At 43.9% G+C, this 25,794-nt stretch overlaps 1 protein-coding gene across 2 annotated transcripts in view; it reads right to left on the bottom strand.

The window, feature by feature from the left end:
• The window catches only part of Papss2 (3'-phosphoadenosine 5'-phosphosulfate synthase 2), a 72,476-nt gene that overhangs the window by 25,400 nt on the left and 21,282 nt on the right, over nucleotides 1-25,794 (bottom strand). Inside the window, exons 1-5 of one of the 2 annotated variants that reach the window (XM_059258936.1) lie at nucleotides 22,734-22,835; nucleotides 6,161-6,275; nucleotides 2,301-2,536; nucleotides 886-1,024; nucleotides 247-365 (exon numbers count right to left, since the gene is read on the bottom strand). In XM_059258936.1, coding sequence (XP_059114919.1) covers nucleotides 247-365; nucleotides 886-1,024; nucleotides 2,301-2,536; nucleotides 6,161-6,275; nucleotides 22,734-22,823 — 699 coding nt within the window. In that variant the 5' untranslated portion in view covers nucleotides 22,824-22,835. Of the gene's footprint in view, nucleotides 1-246; nucleotides 366-885; nucleotides 1,025-2,300; nucleotides 2,537-6,160; nucleotides 6,276-22,733; nucleotides 22,836-25,794 lie in introns of those variants that run through there. The other variant, XM_059258944.1, reaches the window with a different exon arrangement.

Raw genomic sequence — 25,794 nt, forward strand, 5'->3', positions numbered from 1 at the left:
GGAGGGTTTTAATAAAGAAACTCAGGTTATTTTTCCACACACACACACACACACAGACACACACAGACACACACACACACTCAGACACACACACACACACTCACATACACACACACTCACACTCACACACACACACTCACATACACACTCACATACACACACACTCACACTCACATACACACACATACACACACACTCACACACACACACACACACACACACACACTCTCTCTCTCTCTCTCCTACCTGCTCTTGCAGAAGCTCCACCACCTGCTGCACGCAGTCACTTACTGAAGACAAGTTGGTCTTCAGCACACATTCTGGAGTTTCAGGTTTCTCATAATCAGAATCGATGCCTGTAAACCCTGCAGGGCATAAGAGCTAAATCATATCTGTGCCCGTGGCAGAATGTTATCAATCAATAAGACATTTTACACACTGTAATAACACGTTAAACTGAAAACGTGATTTATGACTGAAAAGTTCAAACCGCCATTTTTGACCTCTTGCTACAGAAAAGAAAGTACATGACAGTATTTTCAATATGGAGAGCTTCAAGTTAGCCATGATATCTGGCAGAAACTAAGCCTTCTACTGCTGACTGGAATCCTAAAGGAAAGTAAGGAGGACACTCATGAGACCCATTCCTAAATCCAGTCTGCGTTCTTTCTCTGAACTTCACTCCTTCTGCCTGAGGTGACGGTTCTTCAGAGATAACCCCATATGTAGTAAGCCCATGGACACTCTGAACACACTGAGCTTTCGTAAGTGTGTGCTTTCTGCAATTGGGACATAGGGTACGTAGCTACAGACAGATTTCTAAGGACAGAACCAGAAGCCTGGCAGAGGAAGTAACTGTCAGAGTGCTGGAGCTACTCTCCATACCTTTAATCTCTCCAGCTCGAGCCCGTTTGTAAAGTCCTTTCACGTCTCGGCTTTCACAGATGTTTAGAGGCGCATCTACAAAGATCTCAAAGAACGGGAGTCCTGCTAACTCGTGGATTTTGCGAGCATTCTCACGATCCTGAAAAACAGCATGTTTCAAGCTGTAAATAGAGAGCCAAGCATGGAGGGGCATGCCTGTAATCCCAGTACTAGGGGAATAGAGGCAGAGGGACCCAGAGGCTCAAGGATAGACTTGGATGCAAAGTGAGTTCAAGGCCAAGCCTGGGCTACAAGAGACTCCCCATGCCCCCCCAAAATGTTTGGTACAGTTTGAATGCATGACGCCAACTTCATGTGTTGGAAATTGAATTCTCAAGCTCATATATTGATAGTTCATGGAGGTGGAGCGTTTAGGAGGAAATTGAGGCTAGACTCAGTCATTTGAGAGGGATTTTGGCTATAAAAAGAAAAGCAAGCAGTGGGATATGGTGGGACACAGGCACAAGTTTAATCCCAGCACTTGGGGAGTTGAGGCCAGAGGATGAGGCATGAGGCTGGCCTGAGGATATACATAGCAAAATAGCTGGGCTGTGGGGGCTGAATTAGCCTAACCCTGGCTCTTTCTTGTGTGAAATGCAGTATGAGGCACATCATCAGATGCCAGCAGGTGCTGGCACCATGCTCTTGGGTTCCAGGGTCTCCAAAGTCGTGAGCCAAATAAACTTTTAGTCTTCCTTAATTTATCGTGTCTGATATTTTGTTATGAGAGAAAATAGACCAGGACAAAGTTTCCTCATGAGATTCTTCATGGCAAGACACAGTGTACTCTTGGACTTGATAATCTCGAGGTAACATGAGATGTGTGCCCCGCGGGGTCCTTTCAGAAAGCCCAGAGATTTCACTCTGGTAAACACACGGGAGAACTTCCAGAGGAAGCGACAGAACACAGCTCCCCCTTAGCAGGAAGGCTTTGCTAGAAACTTCCTGCTTTAGAGGAGAGAGCAGGGCACCCGGGTCAGGGTTGTCTCCGCAGAAGCCGGTGCTTTGAATTGGCTGCTGTTCGGGCCAACTAAACATTCTCGTTCCAGACAACTGAAGTGACAGGCTGAGGAGGTCTTGCTCAACTCTTTCAACTCTGACCACGTGTCTCTGATGACTGTCACCCTGTAAAGGCTTCGTGTCCACTGAGGCCCAGGCTTCTGGCAGTGAGGCAACTCTCTTTACATAACTGATAGCAAATAGAAGGACTGTGGGGTGTGGGGGTGGGGCGGGAGGGACGAGGGCACGTGAGGAGAGGGAGAATGAGTGGGGAAGTGAAAGTCTGATCTCTCCAGCTAGGCTGGCTGAGGCCACAGCCTAGGGATCATCCAGGGAGGGCAGGTGTGCCGCCTCCTGCCCTGCATCAAATCTTTTACCTTCGTGAATGGGGAAATGAAGCTGGTAATGCAGACCAGGCCTGCGTCGGCGAAGAGCTTGGCCACCTCTGCAATCCGGCGGATGTTCTCTTCTCGGTCCCCAGCAGAGAATCCCAGGTTCTTGTTGAGACCATGGCGAACATTGTCCCCGTCCAGGGAGTAACAAGGGATGGCGTGGGAGACAAGGTACTCCTCCAAAGCGAAACTTATGGTGGTTTTTCCAGCACCAGAGAGACCTGTTCAGAACAGGCAAGGCAGACTTGAGATGAAAAACGATCAGCTAGGGAATGGAGGCCTGCCTGTAATCCCTGTGCTTGCTAGGTGGACGCGGGAGAATCAGGAGTTCAAGGCTAGCCTCTGCTCTAGGAAACCCTTGTCTCAATAAACCAATGTCCTTCAAAAGATGAAAGACTGTGAGATAATCTGGCACCTTTATACATAACTAAACTCTTAACAATACTCCAGCTTTAAACAAAAACCACTGAAATCTGGAAAGAGCACAAAACCCGAGTACTTGCATTTATTTTGAGTTTTGGAAGTTTTTCAGAGCAACCGGGGATTGTAAATAGGGAGACCTGGGGGCATAGACCATGTGCTGTTTTGCCTGCAAACATTTTTAAAGATTAGAAAGGTGTTCTTACAAATTGAGATGCTGGCTGCTCTTGAGAAAGCAGAGCTGTGGTGACCGAGACTTAACTCTTCTGGGAGCACTGAGTGGAGAAGGGTACTGGTACCCAGAAGATTGGTAAGCCTACCTCCCTGTGGATTCTACCGGATAACTACCAGACATTAGAACCCATAGTTTTTTGTGTTTTTTTTAAACGACTGTCACAACACAGAGGTGTTCATGCTGGCCAAGGCTGGAGAGTTTCTGAGCTCTTAGGCACATGCGCACTCTGCTGTAAAGGCACTTTATGTCTTTAGATGAAAATAGAGTCAAGATGCATCAGTGACCATAGTATGGGCGTGGCTGGGCGACTCTGTAATTTTCTAGATAAGGAGAACATGGTGGAGGCACAAAGGATCTAAATACTCAGGGTCTGACCTACCCTGGAAAGCTTGTTCCCTCACAGTTCACTTGTCCTAAAGATCGTTGAGCCTGAAGAGTATTCCAAGACACAAGGCTGCCACTGCACAGAACTCAATGTGGAAACGGAAAAACTGGGAGAGAAGGAGAAAAAAAAAGGCAAAAAGCCAATAAAAGCACAGAGAAGGCGCCTGGGGGCGGGAGGGTGCAGAAAATGTACGAGCAAAGCTGGGGCGAAGCTCCGGGGAAGGAGGTATGACGGGGCAAGAGGGGGGGAATCTGCAAGAGGTCAATGAATAGCCCCCCAGGCTTGCAGTCCCATTCTCAAGGCACATTCTTTTTTTTTTTTTTTGTTTTTGTTTTGTTTTGTTTTTCAAGACAGGGTTTCTCTGTGTAGCTTTGTGCCTTTCCTGGAACTCACTTGGTAGCCCAGGCTGGCCTCGAACTCACAAAGATCCACCTGGCTCTGCCTCCCGAGTGCTGAGATTAAAGGCATGCGCCACCACCGCCCGGCTCAAGGCACACTCTTGACTGTAACAGGGAAGCATAGAAAAAACGGCCAACGAAGGTTCTGGGACCCTACTGAATTACTACAATTTCTTTTGAATAGATCTCCGTGATAGATTCCCCTTAGAATTTATATCAGCTTGTAGGTAACAAAAAAATAGGAACCCTGGCTTGCTGGTATGTTTTCTTGCATCAGAATAATGAAATTAAGTTTCCTTCCATTTCCCTCAGCTTTTGGAGAGCAAAGGCCTTGCTTCGATCATGGCCGGCATGTGACCAGGCCATTGGGTAGGTATGTACTACAACACCCTGGAGTGGTGGTGCCCTAGGGTGGGCACTGGGTTGAGAGTATTGGTACTTTATTTTATTTAGCTCTACCTACAACGGCTATGTATTAGCACTTACAAACAAGGATATTGGGGCTCAGAAATACAGCTGAAAGTTTCTCTGGTCCTGCCCGGCCCTGCAGTCCTGTAGCCATTTATAAAATAATCACTCAGAGGCTTAATATTATTTACAAACTGTATGGCCTATGGCAGGCCTCTTGCTAGCTAGCTCTTTTATCTTAAATTAACCCATTTCTATTAATCTATGTTTTTGCCATGTGTTCCATGGCTTTTACAGGTCTGCTGTCATGTTGCTCCTTGGCTGGCAGGCTGGTGTCTCTCTAGACTCTGCCTTTCTCTTTCCTGTCTCTCTCCTTGGATTTCCCACTTTCCTCTAAGCTGCCTTGCCATAGGCCAAAGCAGCTTATTTATTAACCAATGGGAACAATGTATGTTCACAGTGTACAGAAAGACGTCCCCCAGCAGAGAGGGGTTAAATGACTTGTGTAGTCACAGCGGATGTGGATGCTCTCAAATCCGAGCTTCTGGAGTAACTGGTTTCTTTTGGTCTACATGGCCATCTTGAACTTCTGAAGCACAGAGAAGAGAAGTCACAGGGTATAAACCCTTTCCAGTTCCACCTATCCTACCTGCCTGTTCTTCTTCTTTTTTTCTTTTTCAAAGGAGTGCACATTAGAGTACATGAACTTCACATGTCTGTCTCAGTACAGAAGTGAGCTTCCCTAGTAAGCAGCTGGGGAAGGCAAGCAGGTGGCCGGTGAGGAGCCTTGGGACCACAGATGCACCCTGCTACTACAAACTGCATCTCCCCACGGGTGGAACAGTAGGCAAGTCCATCATACTGGCCCTTGGGGCTCCATACCCACTGTCACATTTGAAGATGGGATGAAGTTGTTTTGATGCAAATCCCAGCTGTGAAGGAAACCAGGAAACCACGGGCACCAGGAAGAATTCAAGAATAGCAAGGAAAGAAAACAAACCAAACCTGGGCGTGTACCACCACCCTGTAACTCCACACTGAAAGGCTAAAGCAGGGTAATCGTGAATTCTGGGCCAGCTTGGGCTTCACAGTGAGACCCTGTCTCGCAGGCCAGAAACAGTGCAAGCAAACAACAACCAATAGAAATGATTCAGGCAGGCCCTCCTGCTAGCTCCACATTCTCCTGAGCCGCTCTCCAGTTAGATCTTTGCCTGTGTGAGCAGAAAATAGTACACACTCCCCTCTCACAGCCCAAATAAACATGCTGTTGCTTCTGGGCTTTTCCAGTTTTGGAAAGTCCTGTCTATGAAGTATTCCTGGATTTCCCTTTCTGAAGCCTGGCTATATCATCAATCTATCTCAAGTAAGAACTCAGACATGGGACGGTGGCGGTCTTAAGGCCTAATTGCAGGTCTGTCACTAACCTTCAGCTTTGGAACATGTGGATGGAAAAGACAAGAAAAGGGATATTCACTGGGTCATCTCAAGGTCAGCAAGTTGTTTCTATAGGCAGAAGATAACCCTTGGCCAAGGTGAGATTTCTAGCAATCCTTTTCACATAGATTCTGTTTGTTCATGGAAATGGCCCCCAGAACATCAAGACATCAGAAAACCAGCTCTAAACATCCGTAACTTGACAGGCTAGCAAATACTCATTGTCAAATTAGGAAATGCATCTAGGGGTGAATATGAGCAGCTCCTTAGAGCTGAACAAAGGTGCTACGGTCCACTTGTCTCATCTTGTGTTGCCAAAGAATGGTACCTGATAGCTAGTAACCTCCCTCAGCCCATCCGACTCTAGTTAGCATGGATAGAAGAGTAATGGCCGACAGCCAGGCATCTACACAGCTCTTCGCTTCACTTCCTTTAAGTCACACTGAGTTCCTTAAAATCATGCCACATATCAATTTTCTATCTTAAAAAAGGTACCTGGAAAATGTGTGTGTGTGTGTGTGTGTGTGTGTGTGTGTGTGTGTGTGTGTGTGTGTGTGTGTAATACCTGTGAGCCACACGGTACATCCTCGGAATCCTCCCCTGGTTCCAACCACCTGTCCTCTCTTATTCCTGCTCACATGATGGGCCTGGTAGACCACATTGGTGGATTTTTGCTGGTCCTACAAAAAAAGAAAAGATTGAGCATTAATAAAATGCATATGCTTTACATGGAGCATATACACTCATTTTAACTTTAAATTGCAGAGTCGAGGTATACAACAGTTTCTATGAAACATATTTTAAAAAGTCCCACCCTCATCCCCCAGTATGGGAACTTTTTTCATCCCACTCATTCATTTACACATAAGCCAGGAGAATTTTTGTTTTTACAAAATAATTAATTTTGAAGTACTGTGTAGTATTGCATTGACTCATAGAGTGTGACCTGCTACATCACTAATAGAATTATGTCTCTGGCCTTTCCCAGCTAGAACTGGCAAATAGAGTACGAATCATAATTTTACTAGTTTAGAGACAAACTTTGCCTTTAGAACAACCTCTGTGCTCTTTCAGACTATTCAAGTTAGACTATTCTGATTCTGTCATAGCTCTGATTCCATGGCAGTTAAAATTGGGCACCTTCTCTAGGAGGCGGAGGGAAATGTCTGCTTCTATAAATGCATGTTCTCCCCACATCCTGTGGACTTAAACACATAACAACCAAATACTCCAGCAGCAAGGGGAATTCTAGTGAGGGCTGTTTGATCCATCCTGTCCCTATGGAGACAGGTAACATGATAAAATCTTAGCAAAGCCAAAGCCAGATGTGGCAGCTCACATCTATTATCCCAGAACTTGGGAGGCTGAGGCAGGAAGGTTGCCTGGAATTTAAGGCCAGCCTGGGCTACATAATGAGTTTTAGATTACGCTGTGCTACAATGTGAAATGTCTCAAAAAGAAAAGAAAGCAAGCCAAATACAGCTCTTCTCTATCTAGCCAGCAGTGAGTCGGTAAGAATTTAGTCTTTAAGCACAGCGGTCATTGCCTCAAAAGAACTAAACTCCGTTTCTTTTACTTTCCCAGTGTCAATGTATGAATATTGTGACCTTTCAAATCCCCAACAGAAATTAAAATGTACCAGTCATGAGGCATGGAGGCCAATTCGCACACCACAAGTCTGCATCTGTGTTATAGTAACATCAGCCCAGTTAGGTAACAGACTATATGATGTAAATTAAATCTTCATGTAAATTCTAATTGGAAGGTAAAATGTCTAATGGGTACTAAAAAGTTAAATGATCTAGCAGGCACAGTTTGGGGTGGACGTTTATACAATTTTAGTCTGTTATTCAGGAAAGAAACTATAAGTAAATCAGCAGATATATGTCTGTGATGTAGTAATTTTTGAATCATAAAAATCTATTCTGTCTGTCTCTGTCTCTTTCTCTCTGTGAGTGTCTCTCTATCTCTCTCTATGTGTCTGTCTCTCTATATCTCTTTATCTCTATCTCTGTCTCTCCCTCTGTCTTCTCCCCCTACCCTTGTGTGTGTGTGTGTGTGTGTGTGTGTGTGTGTGTGTGCATGTGTGTGTGGTATGCATGGGATGCATGGGTGAGAGCCAGAGATCAATGTTCGGTGTCTTCCTGCATCACTCTTCTATTTTTTGAGATAAGATCTCCCATTGAGCCTGGAGCTCAGGAGCGAGAATTAACTGAATTTTCCTGTTTTAGTCTCTCTAGCCCTGGGATTACAGATATATGTACCCAGCTTTTTATTTTTATTCTTTTATTTACTCTTTGAGAAATCATACATGTATGCAATTAAATATCATGTCCACCCCATTTCCCTCCTTCAAATCCCCTCAATTCCTCCAAACACACCTTTCTCCCAGCTTCATCCCCTTCTTCTCTCTCTCTCTCTCTCTCTCTCTCTCTCTCTCTCTCTCTCTCTCTCTCTCTCAATAGTCCATTCTATTCAGTTAGTGCTGCCCATATGTACATGGGTATGGGACCGCCCACTGGAGTATGGTCTAGTGTCCACAGTCCCAACGAAGAATGCTTCTTGCTGTGGAACAATCTTGGGTATTTCTTGCTCTCATTGGTGTAATAAATGGCTAAATGGCCAAGAGCTAGGTAGGTAGAGGTTAGTCAGAACATGTGGACAAAAAGAGAGTACTGGGAAGGGGGAGTCATGAGAAGTCACCAGGAGATGCGGAGAGCATCAAGATGAACATGCAGTGCTGAAAAATGTTACTGCCACGTGGCAGAGTGTAGATAAGAAATATGGGTTAATTTAAGTCATAAGAGCTAGTTAGTAATAGGCCTAAGCTATCAGCCAAGTATTTATAATTAATATTAAGTCTCTGTGTGATTATTTGGGAGCCAGGAGTCATAATGAAAAACTCTGCCTACAAATGACACTCAGATGTCTGGCAACATATATCCATATGAAACCTGAGAAAGCTTAAGGAAAGGTTCAAAACACACAAAAATGGAGCCCAGCATGGCTTCTTAGTCTCACAGTCTCATGCCAGCCACAGTAGAGAGACACATCTCCCAGCAGCTGCCTGCAGATGGAACCAGCCACCAGCCACCATGCGCTAGCACCAGGCACTAAGCTGAGCCACTGACACAGCAATTTAAGATTCGTCTAATGTGATCAGAGTGAGAGAGGGTCTCAGCCAGGTTAACTACCTAAGTCTTCAAAAGTGGATATTCTCATGCCCCATCAGACAAATCTAATCAGAACCCGGAGGTGGTAGACACTTCCAGCACACTAGACAGAGTTGCACTAGAGGGCGCATCAGTCACTTTACAGTTCAAGGAGAGCATTCACATCTCCTCAGTCCATCTTTGCTGTGCCGTTAAACCAAGATTACTGTCTAAATTATCAGGACTAGGAGTCAGTTGGTTCTTCGGTTCCTTCACTGATTCTTTCAGTAAGTTTACTCAGCTCCTATTCTGTGCTAGGACAGTCTTAGACACCAAGCCAGCAGAATCCTTGGCATCATCTTGGGTTGAAAGATGGGTCAGAAAATGAAGTATCTGCCCTGAGGAGAGAAGAGAGTGCACACATACACATGCACCACCCCACCCCCAACATGCATACATATAATGTACACTATTATAAACGTATATAAAGAGTACCTGCAAGTCGATAATAAAAAGAACTCAGTTTTTAAAAAGATACCAGTGGTCTGAGGAATCAATTACAGGTTCATCACGAAGTGCACAAATTCATCAGTTACCAAGGAAATACAAAATAAAACCAAAACAAGATACCAATAGCATCTAATGGCAGCTAAGGAATGTCTCTTATATTGATGGTGTGTGTGTGTGTGTGTGTGTGTGTGTGTGTGTGTGTGTGTGTGTAACAACTGTTTTACAAAATTAAATGTTTACCTCCACTATGGCCATTTATTCAAGAGAAATGAAGGCGTGTGTCCTCAAAAAGACTTATACAAGAATGTTTTTTAACAACCTTATTTGACTAAAAACTGGAAATAATTGTCATCAATTAAAAAAAAAAGGAAAAGGTATGTATCCCTGAAATAAAAACCTAGCTTAAAATAGTAGAAGGGTTACAAAGTGGAACACTCTTCAGAAGCCAAAATGGATGGATGGCTGATATGTGAAACATGGAAGAAATGAATGGAAGGCCTTATTCCAACTCTGGGAAGTCTTATGGAAAACTACGTATGTGTGATTCCACTTATAGGAAGTCCCAAACTAGGGGAAACAAACCAACCGTGTTAGAACAACAGCCACCTGTGGGGTGACTGCAATGTTTCTGTCTTGATAAAGTCTTGCTAGAGGCTTATACTTTCTTCACTGAAGGCACACTTAGGTGTGCCTTCATGATAGGTAAGATTTACTAGATGCATGCTTTTAAAGGTAAGGAAACAAGGAGCATTTAAGATTGCAGACAGGGGAAGCAGTTTGCTCCATGCTGATGTGTTTCTGGAAGAGGACTCAACTTGTAATTACAGGACATTAGACTGTGGTATCCTATCCGCCTGTGCACGAGTCCAAAGTTTGCTTTGTCTCTTTTTGGCCATGTTTTCTCTGCACATGAGCAGAAATCAGCATAAACTCAGGCTCTGTAAATCTTTTGTGAGTACTTTGACACCATACTGACGTCATCCCCAAAAGTTTTTCATTTAAAACCAGTTCAACAATCTGCGAGCAGAAACTGCTCTAGGCTGTCACTGTGGTTACTTACTTACTGTTTCTGTTTGTCTATTTAACTAACAGTGGTGGAACTTGAAATCAGGGCCTCATACATGCTGGCTGAGAACCCTGCAGGTCAGCTGATATTTCCAGTCCTTTGGAAAGTTTGAAGCTTGCTGTGCAGTCTGAGGTGGCCTAGAACTTGTTATTCTTCTCCTATGTAGCTGTGATTACTGGCATGTGCCACCATCACACACCTGGCTTTTAAAAGTCACGCCCTTCAAAAAAAAAATTCTCCTTTATCTGTATGTGTGCCTACTTCTCTATATTGGCACCACATGCATGCAGTGCCCTAGGAGGCCAGAAGAGGGCGTTGGATCCCCCTGGAACTGGAATTCTAGGTTTCGAGTCCTCCAATGTAGATGTTGAGAACTAAACCCAGATCCTCTGCAAGAACAGCAAATGCTCTTAACCACGGGGCCATCTCTCAGCTCCTAGAGTTGTGTATTAATCATGATATATATTCACTACAGCCAAGTTTAAACAAAAATATTTTCAGATGGCCAGGTCCTGAGTTCTTTTGGCTCAGCAAAAGTATTTTGCTTATTTATTTCCAAAAACCAATCTTTATATTTTTCAAAGGCAAATAAATAAAATGGATTTTTGAGTGTTATTTGACAGCAGAGGGTTGGGGCGGCCGAAAGGGCTTCCTCCCACTGGACGCTTTGCAGGTCTCTGAAGAGCATGTGGTGTTTCAAGCGCTGGAAAGAAAATGCTGGCAGCAAAAGGATTTTCTCTACAGTTCTGTAAAACGCACATGAAGAGAGCAACTGGCTGCCTCCCTGTGTGTACAGGAAGCACAGTTCGTCCTCAGTGCCCTTCTAACACTGTCACCTGGCGGGAACCTCAAAGTTGGTGACAAACTTTTATTTTGGGTCTCAAAGAAGTCCCTTTCAAAAGTCCCTGTTTCCTTTAGATCTCCAAGCCAAGAAAATTTCCCTTCAGCAAGCACAAAAATGTTGTAAGTATGCAATTTGGAGCCAAGCAAACCTGGATTAGAAGCCGCTTCATAGTCGCCTTGTGCTTTGACACACAGCAAGTTCCTCTGAAAAGTAGGATGCTTCCCCCCTGTGGTTGATGACATGTTTAACTAAGATAATTATTTAAATAAAGGAGCAAAGAAAATCCCAGACACAGGGTAGGCTGTGAAATTTAATGAGAACCAGGTGGAGACCAGACCATAGCTGGAGGAGGTTCTGGGCATGTGCCTTCTCTCTGGGGCAGGTCTGGCATGGTGCCACTCTTGGTCACATCAGACAGGAGAAAGGACAGCATCTTCTGTGGGATCATGCGTTTCAATGACAACCAGAATGTCGCTGCTCTTGCAGGTCTGGTTATGGACACTCACCCAGGAAGCATCCCAACCAGACCCATCGCAGTTACAGGCACCTCATTTTATCCAATGTACTACCCTTATTTTGGCTCTCTTGGAGTGGCACTTTGTTATCGGTGGAGAGGGAAGGCCTTTGCCCAGGTCAACTTCATGAGCGATTCAGAATCCACGTCATATCACACAAACCTCGGTGCAGTGTCCCTCTGCTGACACTCCCCTTCCTGCTATTGGTGGTGCAGAAAGGGGAGAGCCAGAGAAACTTCTGGAACTTAGGGTGAGGTGCCGTAGGTCATGGCAGAAAGCCTCAGCCTTGACATTGTGTGGACAGAAGAGAATAATAACCTGAGGGGAAAACTTCAGCATGTTCACGGTGGGGTGGGACAGACCCAGAGCCAAAGCCAGTGCCAAGCCGAGTCACAGTGAGGAATGTCACAAAGGGGAGAGCCCCGAAGGAATGAGGAATCCAGAAATTTCAAGTCAGGGTTAGTTTCCTCAGTACAGAAGCTGGTTGTGAGGAGTGCAGAATTGTTAAAAAAGTAGCAAGTGCATTTGAGTTCTCCCTGCACAGTGCAGACAAACTGCAGTGTCCCTAAGAACAACTCACTGGCCTTTGAACTTAACCCTCAGAGGTGTTTCACCACACCCTTGTTGCTCCCTTGCTGGAAAGTGTTCCGTGGGTGGAAGTAAAGCTATGCACATTTCCTTGCGAACGCGGAGGCTCCACTCTGACTTTTCTCTGCCCTACTCCAGCTTTAAAAGAATCCTTATAATCATAACACGGGGAATGCAATCCTTATTCAAAACTATTCATAGCAATGCTATTGAAAAATCTTAAAACGAGAAGCCATAAACATGCTTGTGAGTTAAGGAGAGTGTAGCATCTCCTCATTATATCTGTGCATTCCCACCTGAACATGGGTCATGCCATAGGCTCAAATGAGAAAGTGTGCAGAGTAAATTAGCTTAAATTTCATCCTTTTAGATTTATTTTTATTTACTTGTGTCTATGTGTGTCTATGCACACGTGTGAGTGTCCCTGAAGGCCAAAGGAGGGTGCTGGATCCCCTGGAGCTGGAGTTACAGGAGGTTTTAAGAACCTGACATGGGTACTGAGAACTGAACTTGTGTCCTCTGCAAAAGCTCTTAAAAAAGCAAATGCTCTTAACCGCTAAGCCATCTCTCTAGCCCCTTTAAACTCACATTTTAAACATATGTGTTTATTTGCATAAGGCTATAGAGAACAAAAAGTCTGGGAAATCAGCAACAGAAATACTAATCGTAATCACCCTATGTTTAGGAAATATTAGATAATTGTTTTCCATCTTGCTTCTATATTCTGATTTTTCAGCATTAAATTAGGAAGTAATATGTGTCTTAAATATAAAGATGTTGTAACCAGAAAATAAGCTGCTTTCAGGGATTCCAATATGCAGGGAAAAGCAAATTCCTAGGTAAATTATAATCAACAGGAAAATAGGCAACCCAAAGCAATCACTAAGCAAACCCACAAGAGATTGCCCTGACACCTTAGGGTCAGCCCCTGCACACAGAGTCCCTCTAACATGCACAGTGAAGTGCTGCGAGGCTGTTTAACCATGCTGGCTACTGTACTGGTCTTTAACTGCTTCATTCAGAGAAAAAAAGAAAGTCCTCAACATAGGCCTGGCAGCTTTTGAACAACTAGCTCAGATGGGAACCTCTCTTCCACAAATTCTCCTTAGTAACTCATTTACCTTTACTTCAGAGTCTGTGTCCACTGTGGTCACCCTTGGGAATGTCCCCCAAAGCATGCTACTTACATAGTAGAGTCTGGTAGCAGTGGAACACAAAAGCCATTTTTCTGTGCCTTGGTGCAGTTACCACCCACTGGACATTCATCACTCAGTTTCAATCTTGCAGTTACTGGGGGACAGGCAAGTTTTAAGTGAAGAAGAGTGTGGTAGTTTGAATATAATTGGCCCCCATAATCTCATAGGGAGTAGCACTATTAGGAGGTGTGGCTTTGTTGGAGTGGATATGGCCTTGTTGGAAGAAGTGTGTCACTGCGGAGGGGAGGGGCGGGCTTTGAGGTTTCCTATGCTCAGGATACTGCTGAGGATCTCAGTCAACTTCCTATTGCCTGCAAGGTAGGACTCTCAGCTCCAGCACCACATCTGCCTGCATGTTGCCATGCTCCCCACCATGATGATAATGGACTGAACCTCTGAAACTATAAGTGAGCCACCTCAATTAAATGTTTTCCTTTATAAGAGTTGCTGTGGTCATGGTGTCTCTTCACAGCAATAAAACTTGAACTAAGACAAAGAGTGACTGTTTTTAAAATAGTGTGTGTGTTTAAGGAGTTTATACAGAGGAAGAGATGGTTCTAATGGATTGTGTGTAAAGAGACCAAAGACAAAGGACACTGATAAGTGACCATGTTCAGTTCAAGCTCATGGATACTGAAGGGAGCAGGCAAAAGCACCTTGGCCCAAGTACTGCCATTTTGATTTCAGACTCCATTTTACCTGCAGGGTGAAATAAAGTTCAGGTTCCCAAGCCCTAGTGGAGTTGAGAAGTTTTCAATGGCTGATCAACCTCCTCCCTAAACTATAGAAATAGTCATTATACATCTTTAGTTCTCTAGAAACATTATGGCTGCTCCTAATAACAGAAAGAACAAATGAATCTGATTAGTTGGACCGAAAAGCTTGCATTGTATGCTGGTTGACAATGATGGAACATTCAAGGAAGCCCCGAAGCTCTAAATCCTGATTGGTGAAAATTATAGCTGTAAATTGGCAACAAATATTTATGAATTTTATGCTTATAAACCCCGCTCCTGGCCCTGCTTGGGGCTGTCACAAGAATAAAGCTCCCGAGTCCTTGTCCTGTAGCCCTGATACATCAGTGACCCACTTATGTTGTGACTTAATAAAATCTTTGGAACCTGTAAGTATTGTCTCTCTCCTTCCTCATGGTGCATAATGGGCTAGGTGATTTAGATACAGTATTCACTGATTATGTCCCTCAGCTTTCTATAATGTGACAGAAATACTAATTTCTGTCAAATAATAATTATCCTGAGATAATGACTTATTGGGAAGGAAGGTTTATTTGGGATCACAGCTTTAGAGTTTATTATAGTCATGTTGTGGAATATTATTTTAAGATGTGTTACATTTGTTTATGCTGTGGGATATTTGTTTAATGAAGCAAAGATGCATTGCATTCTTTTATATTGCATTGTTTAACTCTGCGAAGCTGTGTTACTGCACCTGTGTAAAACACCCGATTGGTCTAATAAAGAGCTGAATGGCCAATAGCAAGGCAGGAGGAAGGATAGGTGGGACTGACAGGAAGAGAGAATAAATAGGAGGAGAGATCTGGGAGGAGAAGATCAAGGAGTGAGAAAAGGAGGAGAGGAGGATGCCAGGGGCCAGCCACCCAGCTACACAGCAAACCATGGAGTAAGAAGGAAAGAAAGGTATATAGAATGGAGAAAGATAAAAACCCAGAGACAAAGGTAGATGAGGTAATTTAAGTTAAGAACAGCTGGCTAGAAATAAGCCAAGCTAAGGCTGGGCATTCATAAGAAAGAATTAGACTCCATGTGATTATTTGGGAGCTGAGTGGTGGGCCCCTCAAATAGCAAAGAGTAAAGAGTTAAAAAAACAATTGCAGTAGTCCATGGTAGTCTGTGGTTGCAGTATCAGAATGTGTCATACAAAACATAGCAAGTAGGCTTGTTCACTTTATGAAAGCCAGGAAGCAGAGAAAAGGGACCAAGATCCCAGGACCCCCTTGGGCACACCTCTTAGTGACCTAGCTCCTTCCAACCAAGGTCTCCACCTTCCCATAGAGTCGCAGGCCAGAGAACAAACATTTAACATCTGGGTTTTCAGGGGACACTTCAGAGCCAGCCAAACCATGGCACTATTTATCATGCTAAGCAGACTTCCCTAAAACATGTATAAATACTCTTGAACTGTGAGAACAATTCAAACAAGCCACATTAGGTGTCCAGGGACAAAATATCAGTGGTGATAACTGAGACAAAAGAGCTGGCAACTTACTTAAAAGAACAAATTAAACCACTTGCCAAAAGAACAGTTATTGCACAATATAGAAATGGTGAAATCTAGGATTTATTAAATAAAAATGGTGATCAATGAAGGTTCAGGATAAATTAAAGTTTCCTTAAGGCCAAATGGATACTGATCACCAATTCCTGTCATCGAGAGCTTTGTTGAATAGGTTACACTGAAAGCAAGATAATGATTTAAAGAGGAAAGACCTTGACAGCTGAGATGAGCTGACTTTTGGAAGCCACCAAAAAGAAAGCATAGACTGACATCAGGTGGATGATAATTTGAATCCGTTAAGTAAAAAAAATGACAACACAAATATATTTTAAGTGGAGCATCTTTAAAACATATCTGGGGCTGGAGAGATGGCTCAGTAGTTAAGAGCATTGGCTTCTCTTCCAGAGGACCCTAGTTCAATTCCCAGCAACTACATGGCAGCTCACAATTGTCTGTAACTACAGTTCCAGGGGATCTGACATATTCACACCAATGCACACAGAATAAATTAAAAAAAAGATAAAAAGAAAAAACATAAGATCTGAAAAAATTGTATGTGACATTTTACACTATTTGATATCTCCCCTCCCCACCCCACAAGCTCTGAAAAACACATGAACATGACTGGAAAATCTTGAACGGCAAATTCAGTAAGCAAGCATTATTCACATGCTATGGGGAAAACATGAGCACTCTTCTCCTCCCTGGAGTGTGTGTGCTGTCAGAGGTCTTGTGAAGTCTGTATGAGAGGTCTGGGCAGCAGACAAACCTGGCACCAGCTGGAAGAGACAGGACTATGGGACTGTCACTAGATGGGGGATTACTCAGTTCTGCAGGGACAGGCTCACCACCCCGGGGCACTTTGCTTCTGTTTTGAGCCACAGCTGTATGTACGCTCCTATGCTTTCAGTCTTGGTTGGTTCTGTTCCTATGCTCTGGAGTCTGCCCAATTCTCGGAATGCATCTCATTGTTGAACTTGCTTGAAGACCCACCACCTCTGGCTCCAGGCTCCAGCTGTAGAATTTGGAACGAACTGTGATACATCCTGCCTACTGCCCACTCCTGGGAAAAGGCATATCACTATTCCTAGATGTCCCTGCCAGTCAGGAGTCCCTGCCTGGCGGGGCTGAAATCTTCCCTTAAAGGGTGCTCGGCACTAGTTATGCTGTGTGACTTTTCCTAGGGAGACATGAAAAATGTCTATTAAGCTCAGATAGGGCACTGATGACAGATTGAAGAAATGATTCTACCCAAGTCTAGCTTGGCGGAGCATGAGATTATTGGGTCACATGGAGAGGAATAGGTAGACCCAAAAGCAGCTGCGTCACCAGAAAGCCACCACGGCGTGGGTGATGGCTCAGGAAACTGCATCCTGGGGCACCCTGCCCAACTGGCAGGCAACTCCTAGGGTGTTGTTGCTGCCACTGGGCCACTACACATCACTTTCCCCACCCTTATGGACTCAGTGCTGAGCTAAGTTGAGCTGTCTGGCCTTGCAAGAAGGCACAGGCTTTGCTGGAGCTGGTTCCCATCTCTGACAAGCTCCAGGCCGGCACTGTGATCCTTGCCTTTCCATTGGTCACACCTGGGTGCCGAAAGGGCCCTGGACGAACAATCTCCACAGCCGGTATACTTTCTTCCAGGGAGAAATGAACACATCATATTGGGGGTCGGGATAATTACCCACCCTGGAACATCTTAATCTTCTTTTGTATGAATGTCTCATTAGGTCTTCCCTGCTTGGGTTTTAAACATTCCTAAAAGCTGGCGAGCACTGTAATCAGTCTTCTACTATTTTTTTCCTCTTGAACCCTGGCTCAACACAAACCCTGCTATATTTGTGATAGAGTAAACCTAGACAGACATCTTTGCCTATTTTGACCTTTACTTATCTTCTCTTGGTTGTTTTGGTACCGTACAAACCCAATTTATATATCCCAGTCCAAATCAGCCAGATCTATCAAAACCTTTCCTACCTTGTAAAGATCACATCTCACCATAGGACACAGCAGAGCCCCTAAAGTCCCCCAGCAGTCCCAAGGCCTGTGCTGAATCAACTTCACTTTCAACTATCACGTGCACATGGTGCTATTGGACTCGGTGAACTGGGCAACAGACATCAAATCACTCATGCTTACCCCCCAGGGATGCCTGTCCTTTATCTATTGCGGTGGTTCTCAACCTGTGGGTCACAACTCCTTTGGCAAACCCCTATCTCCAAAAATATTTATGTTAGATTCACAACAATAGCAAAATTATAGTTATGAAGTAGCAATGAAAATAATTTTATGGTGGAGGGTCACCACAACATGAGGAACTGTATTAAAGGATTGCAGCATTAGGAAGGTTGAGAACTACTGAGACAATAGAATCTTTTATTTTCCGGGCCCTGATATTTGTGGGAACCTCAGATGGTGATAACCAAGTGTTCCCAATGGTTCATATGAGTCAGTCCATCAGAGGCTGATCTCCCTCTCAGTACCTCCGGTTATACAGCCTTTGTCTCCAGGAGAGATGGGTAGTTACATGACTCAGTTTCTATTTTCACAGCTCACGGATCCCATCTGCCATGTTACAGTTCCACAAGCCAGGCAGTCAGAGACTCTGTCCACTATTCCAGGATTTCAGATGCAGGGTGTCTCCTGAGCTCTTCGGCTTCCTGGGCTGGGCCATTATGAAAACCTCCAGTTGTGTACTGAATCATGGATTTCCCTTCCTCACCTGAGAGGCACCTACTACATTTCTGCTTGTCTCTTCCTCCTCGGTATCTAATTCTTCCCATGGATTCCCAGTTTCAGGATCCCAGAAAGGGTGCTTTAGTACAGATACAATTCGATTACTGTTGTTTATAAGCCACCCAACCTTGTCTTTACAGCAGGGCTCTCTCCATCCTGCTTTCTACAGAACTTCCAAAGGACATTCAATGAGCTCATCTGTTGCCAAGACTTTGCCTACCACCAGGATGCTAGAAATCCCAAATCTGTATCTTTAGATACCCAAATGCCTAGTATTGATGGTCTTCTCCAACCACTTCAACAGCACAACCCAGACGGAACTGACCCTCTTGTCTTTGCCCCTCCCCCACTTCCTCTCGTCCTCTCCCCTGGGCACTAACTCATAGGGCTGCTTGTCATCTGAGGAGTCATCTCTCACTCTCCTTTCAAAAGGTATCAACTTATTTCTAAATCTTCTCACCAAATTCAGCCAATTATTCTCCACCCACCCAGCTCCTTAGCCGGTTGCTCCCAGGAGCCTTCCCAACACCTTTCAAAGTGGCTTCTGTGTCTCTCATCCAAAGTAAGTTTCCCTTGCTTCAAATCTTACAGTAGACCACGTGGCTTTCAGGGTAATGCCGTGGACTTCATGCGGGAACACAGCTACGGCTGTCAGCCTCTCTGATTGCTCCCTCCTGCTTGTTTTATTAAGCTTCCCAGGCTTACTTCAAACTGGTACTAATCCTGTTTCAGCCTCCCAGGGCAGGATTATGGGTTCATGGCATGCTAGGCCCTTCTTTTGACAGTCACATGAACCCCATTCTTCTTTTTAGAACAGGATATTCCTTTTGACGCTTCTAAACCTTGGCCAGAGTTCTCCTTGCTTAGAATGTCCTCGCTCCCTGGTCATTTGTTTATCCATTTGCTAAGTAAACATGTGGCTTACAGGTTACAGCCGGGCCTCAGTCACCCTCCCCACCCACAGACTCACTGCACAACTTCCTCTTCTTACCCCACGGGATCCTGATTGGCCTCATAGCTGATTTCTCCACCTTACCTAGTTTTTCCTTGTGGAAAATAAAGATTCCTAGGGCTCCAGCTAAGAAACTCTAATTCAGCTGGTGTGGTAATATTTTATTTGTGCTGAAATGTGATATTTTATTTGTATGTTAATAAATAAAGTTTGCCTGGAGATCAGAGGTCATAGTCAGCCATAAACAGAAGTCAGATGGTGGTAGCACACGCCCTTAAACCAATCACATGGCAGACAGAGTCTCCGTGTGGTCAAGAACATAGCCAAGCATGGTGACACATGCCTTTAATCCCAGTACCAACCATAGATACCTGGAGGTCTGTACAGACAGGCAGTGATGAGGAAGTGATGTGGCTGGGCTTAGAGCCAATGAGAAGGCAGAACAGGAAGGCAATAAAGGCACAGGTTAGACAGGAAGGGGAAGCTACAGCGAGGTGGTGAGCTAAGGTTGGTTGGCGGCTATTGCTCTGATCTCTACGGCTTGCACCCCTGTATTTGGCTCTGTGTTTCTTATTTAATAAAACTGTTTAGAAATTCGTCTACAAGCTGGTGAGAAGTAGAATCTAAGGACTGTAGGAGGGTTTTATTGTTTAAACAACAACAGAGTGTCTCAGACAATTTCACTGCTCAGGCAGGTCTAGGAAAGACTAGCCAATATGTCCAAACGTAGGTCACAAACAGTTGTTTTTAGGGGTTCTCTGCTCACACCTGCCTTTGAATTCATGTGCCTGGAATATTATCAGACTCTAAATTTAGCAAACAGAGGGCTAGAGAGATGTCTCAGCAGTTAAAAGAACTTGCTGTACAATCATGAGGCCTAGAGGTCAGACCCTGACACCTTCTAACAAGGCAGGCATCCTGCAAACACATATAACTGTGGCTCCAGGAATCTGCTACTCGTTGCTGCTCTCCACATATGCACAGACATGCACCTTCTGCTCACACATACATCCTCATACACTCATGCACACACACACACACACACACACACACACACACACACACACACAAATGAAATGAAATCTGTAAGTTGGGAGGGGGTATGTTGGAGAAATATGGGAGGAGTTGGAAGGGGAAGTGAGGAGTAGATATGATCTTATTTCATTGTATTCACATATAAAATTCTGAAAAATAAACACTTTTTTTTGAAAGATGCATTTATTTTTATTTTATGTGTATGAAGGTTTTGTCTTCATATATGTATGTGCACCATGTAGATGCCTGGTGCCTGTGGAGGCCAGAAGAGGGCACCAGATCCCCTGGAACTGAAGTTACAGACAGTTGTAAGCTGACATGCGGGTGCTGGGGACAGAACCCAGGTCTGGACCACCGGGACATCTCTCCAGTCCAAGAAATGTTTTTAAAGTATATATAGTTATAGATTTGAATACAGTTTATGGCTAAAAACCTGACAAAGTTTATATGTGCCCAAACTCAGAAAGGGAACACATCAAATACTGAAATATTTATATAGTGATTACACTTCAATTAAGCTGCTGTAGTGTATTGTATCAAATAGATAATAGTAAGCCAATTTTAAACTTAAGAAAAAATATATTAAATTCTGATGAGACTATTATTGTTTAATCACTACTTAATCCTGGCTAGTCACCACTTCTTACTGAAGTGGAAGTGACTTGTTTAGCAACTGAATTCTTTACTTACATGATCTAGTTTATTAAGTAAGTTGACCGGTTACAACCCTCAATAAGGTACTATTAGTTACATTATCTTTTCATATATGTGATCTTGTGTTTACACTTTGGTTATATGAGTCAAACTTTTTTAAAAGCTATTTTATTCCTTTAAAGTTAAAAAAAAATTTTTATTAAGCACCAGTGATTTGCCAAGAACTGTGGGTTGGAGCTTCAGAAAGCAGTCCAGACACATATGCCGCCTAAGGCCACCTCTGAACTTTTCCATTATACCAGTAGTAAGTACTCAGCAAACACTGTTGAGACTGAGTGATTAAAAACACCAAGTCACTAGTTAAAGTTGCCAGGCTAAAAAAATAGTATAATATGTTCACTGTGCTATTTGGACTTATTTGACACTAACAAAACTGTTAATTTATCTGAAACTCAAATTTATCTAGACATTCCTGTATCTTAGCTGGTATCCTAGTAAGGGTTAACCTCGCAGAAAATAAGGCCTGGTCCTGCCCTGTATTACAGACACACACCATCTGAACACTGTAGATGTTTCCCTCTCTGCCTTGTTCACCTGTGTTTTTATGTCACTGATAAAATTCTCCCTTTAGGAATTGATTTCACAGGAATGTCTTTCTCCTCTGATGGTAATTTGTTCTTGGTTTCAATCTTATTAGTACTAAAAAAAAAAAAAACAAAAATTAAAACAGCAGCGTTGGGGGAGAACAATCTCTCTGGTCGTTGGCGCTTACTCTTCTACAGTTCGTTTTGAAACTGTAGACATAATAGTCTTTTGAAGTTTAGCTAACTTCCTCCAAGACCTGATAGCTGATGTTGAGCATATTGAGCTTCTACACATGGCCTTGAAATTAGTTGCAAACTGGCTTGTTGGCCAGGAGGTAAATGAATGGGCTATGGGGTCTGCGAAGGTGTGTGAGTTGGGTGTGAATGGGACTGAAGGGAAGAGAATGCAACCTCACACTCCAGAACCACCGAATTCAGACTTTCTGCTGAGCAGCCTCCCCCTCTACCAACCAATGAGTAGAGATCCCCCACCCCCATCCTGGTTTTGGAAATCTGCCATTCCCCTTCTGGCTGGCACAACTCACAGATTCTAGAGTGGGACGGAGCGTGTGAAAGGAAAGGACAACGTTCTACAGAGGGCAGCTTGCACATTTTTAATAAACTGCTCAGAGAAAAACAATCTGTACATATATACCTAATTACCTGTGTCATTCAGTTTTTTTTTTCCCCCAACTAGATTGGAAGGTCTGAAAAATTACTCCTTATTTTTCAGATGAGGAAGCGAGGAGCATGATGCCCTCTGGGCTAGCAAACATGTTGCTCGTGGTAGGAGGAGGTGTGGGCTTCTGAAGGGGGAAGGCAATGGGGTGCCTCACACACTCTTGTCCCTGCACAGCCAGTGGGACATTGGCAGAATTAGCAAAGTTCTGGTTTGTTTTGAAATGTTCTGAAATGCCCAAGGAACGACGCAAGAGCAGAGCACCTCATATCACACAGCGAATGCAATTGAAAATGATGACGCATTCATACCCCTTCATTTCTACCCCAGAGACTTCTCTCAACACTCACTCCTTCTCCTGCAGTTCCTACCTGGATGTGTCTCTGGAGGAAACGGCAGGAAACACACTTTTGTGAAGACTTTATAGATAGAGCAAAGCGAAACAAAATGTAGCTTGGCATTTCTTTTCCTGTAAACATTAAAAAGAAAGTGCTACATGGGTCAAGGGGATTCCTCAGTCAAGAAAACAAAAGTGAAACAAAAAAATGACCTCAGGGTTCCTCATTCTCCACGTGGTGAAAATGGAACCAAAGTGGAGGGAGCCAACGATACCACAGCCTGAAGACATGCCAACCTCCTGTCGGGAGCCAATTCAACTTTTAGATATGCTTTGCATAGGGGAAGCCTTGCCTGCGAAGTCTGCGAAGGATTTCTTGGGATTCAGATGTATCAGATGTTAAACATATGGAGCCACTTGGGAGCCCTTCCCTGAACAGAATATTTGACTCTGGGACAAGGCTTTAGTGCTCAGGCTAGAGATGAGTCCTTGGAAGCTAGGTTTATCTCCCAGCTTCCCAAATCCCCACACTCGGATCCTTTACACAGAGCAAAGGGAGAAAGCTGGGCATGGTGGCTCATGCCTGTAATCATAACACCCAGCTGAGACAGAAGGATTGCAGTGAGTTTGAGTACAATTTGGTCTACAGAGTGAAACATGGTGAAGGATCTAAAGTGAACCACCCAAATCCAAACAAAGAAACAGACAAAAAGGATGGACTATCAGCAAGGACCAAGCCAAGCTAAGGCCAGGAATTTATAAGTAAGAATAAGCTTCTGTGTGTGACTTATTTGGGAGGTGGGTGGCAGGCCCCCACAAAGACCAAAAACAAACAACACTACCGGTCTGGTGACAGAAGCCTGGTGAGCCAAAACATAATCCCTTGCACTTACAGTGATGCCACAGTATCGGAAAAGATACTTGTGGGCTCCTGTGGGTCTGGGTCTAGATCACGTATGGTATGAGCAGCTACACACCTTGAAACACTCGGCCCTATCCTCAGAACCCACAGGGGAAGCACAAATGATATCTATGAGCTTTGAGCCCTCTGCTTTCAATCCTGAATGGAGGGGAGAGACCTCCAGACACTTTGGTTTTAGTGGCTCAGCTCTACTTCAGAACTTATCAAACTGCTTGTGATTTCCTACATGCTCTTTCCTCTAATGGTTCCTGCCAGTCACCACACCACCCAGGGAGGATAAAGAGAAGCATTCTCACCAGCCCCACCTCTAAAATCCACACCGTCTACAACTTCATTTGAGGCCGATGGCTTGACACCAGAGGTGGGAACTTTCTTCACTTTTATATGCTTGGTTATAGGAGCATTTTCTTTCTTTCTTTATTTTTTTGAAACATTTTTGAATGCCATATTTCATATCTTTATGTCTAATAAAATGATTTTAAGGACTTAATCCTAAAATTCCAATAATTCCCATGGATTTGAGGTGGAAAATCTTCCCAGAATGAACTTTTTTTTTTTAACTTAAAAAATGTTACCTCTTGACCAGTACTAGTAAAACAGGTGTGTGACTCCAGACTCTGGTAAGAGGAGAGAGTGTACTACCCTTTGTTCTTCTGTAGACTGAGGCTCAGGCTATCCCGGCCAACCTGAAGCACAGATCTTTTCTTGGACAAATGTCAAAATGGAAAACAGATATGGCAAGCGATATTTTCAATTCCCCCCATCTCCCTCCTCCCTCTTTCTTATCTTTGTTCTGTAATGAATAAGGCATTTATTAATAGAAATATAAACCTGAGTTTCACGGAGTAGACAAGATAAAAATATCACTTAAAAAGCATGAGACATTTATACTACCCCCCCCCCCGTTATTTACATAAACGTCAAGTTTTTCTGAATGCTTGATCAAACATGCATGTCATGAAGACAACAGATAGTGAATTAAACTGGATAACTCAGACCTGAAGGGTAAAACTTCATGCCAGTTCTTTTAGGTGCAGCAGTATAGTTGGTTATTGACTGGTATGAAATAAAACTTTATTAACAGCCAGAAGCTTTACAGCCAGCCCTCTCATCATTCCTATAGAAAACAGGAGAGTTTTTGAATGGTCATGAAGGACCACCTTAATTTTAAACTAAAATATGATGGTTCAGATTACTAGGGTTTCAATCCATAATCTAAATGAAAACTCGCCACAAATGAGAAAGATGAATTGCATCAACACTTCACATATCACTTTCTTCAGCCTTCTCCCTGTGATGTTCCTGTGTTTTCTCAGTGGGGACATAAGGATAAGACATGGGCCCAATAACCTGGTGTTGTCAGCCATTTAACCGTGCCCCAGAAAGCCTGGTATACTTCCCTCACAACAGCTCCATACTGGAAACCACCCACATGTCTATCAACCTGTAAATGGACCCCCCCAAAAAGTCTGTCTATACAAAGGGATCCTACTCCACCATAAAAAGGAATGAGGTGCTGACGTCTGACTGACTGTGTGTTGAGTCTTGAAGACGTGCTAAGACAGACAGAAGACCACGTAGTCTATCATTCCACTAACGGGAAAGGAAACTATCTGGAAATGAAAACACCAGCAGTTCCTTGGGTCTTAGGGCAGGAATGGGGACAACTGCACACGGGTCTGGGGACTTGGGGTGTGGTAGACGGGTTCTGAAATTCAGACAGCAGCTGTGCAACTCGGTAACTTTTCTAGGGAGCTTTGGATTTTCTAGTTAAAATGGTGTGAAAACTACCCCTCAGTGAAGCTGTCTTTAAGAAAAGTCCCGCTCAGTGTTGGGGAGAGAACTCCACTGGTAAATCAGTTGCTGCAAAAGCACAAGGACCCGAGTTCGGATCCCCAGCACCTTCATTAAATGTCAGTTGTGGGCTAGGAGGTGGAGGCTGGAGCACCGGCTGCTTGCTGGCTGGTTAGTGGAGCTCAGTGGGTGAGCTTGCTTCAGGTTCAGTAGTAGACTCTGTCTCAAACACTCAGTGGAGAGCAACTGAGGAAGACACTGGATGCTGACCTCTGGCTTTTACATGCATGTGAACCCACATGCACTTACACGAGCATGTACACAAATACATTGTGCACACAAGTGGGGCCTGCCTTAGGGGGCTGGAGAAACGTCTCAG

This window comes from Peromyscus eremicus, chromosome 1 (genome assembly GCF_949786415.1).
Source record: "Peromyscus eremicus chromosome 1, PerEre_H2_v1, whole genome shotgun sequence".
Classification (NCBI taxonomy): domain Eukaryota; kingdom Metazoa; phylum Chordata; class Mammalia; order Rodentia; family Cricetidae; genus Peromyscus; species Peromyscus eremicus.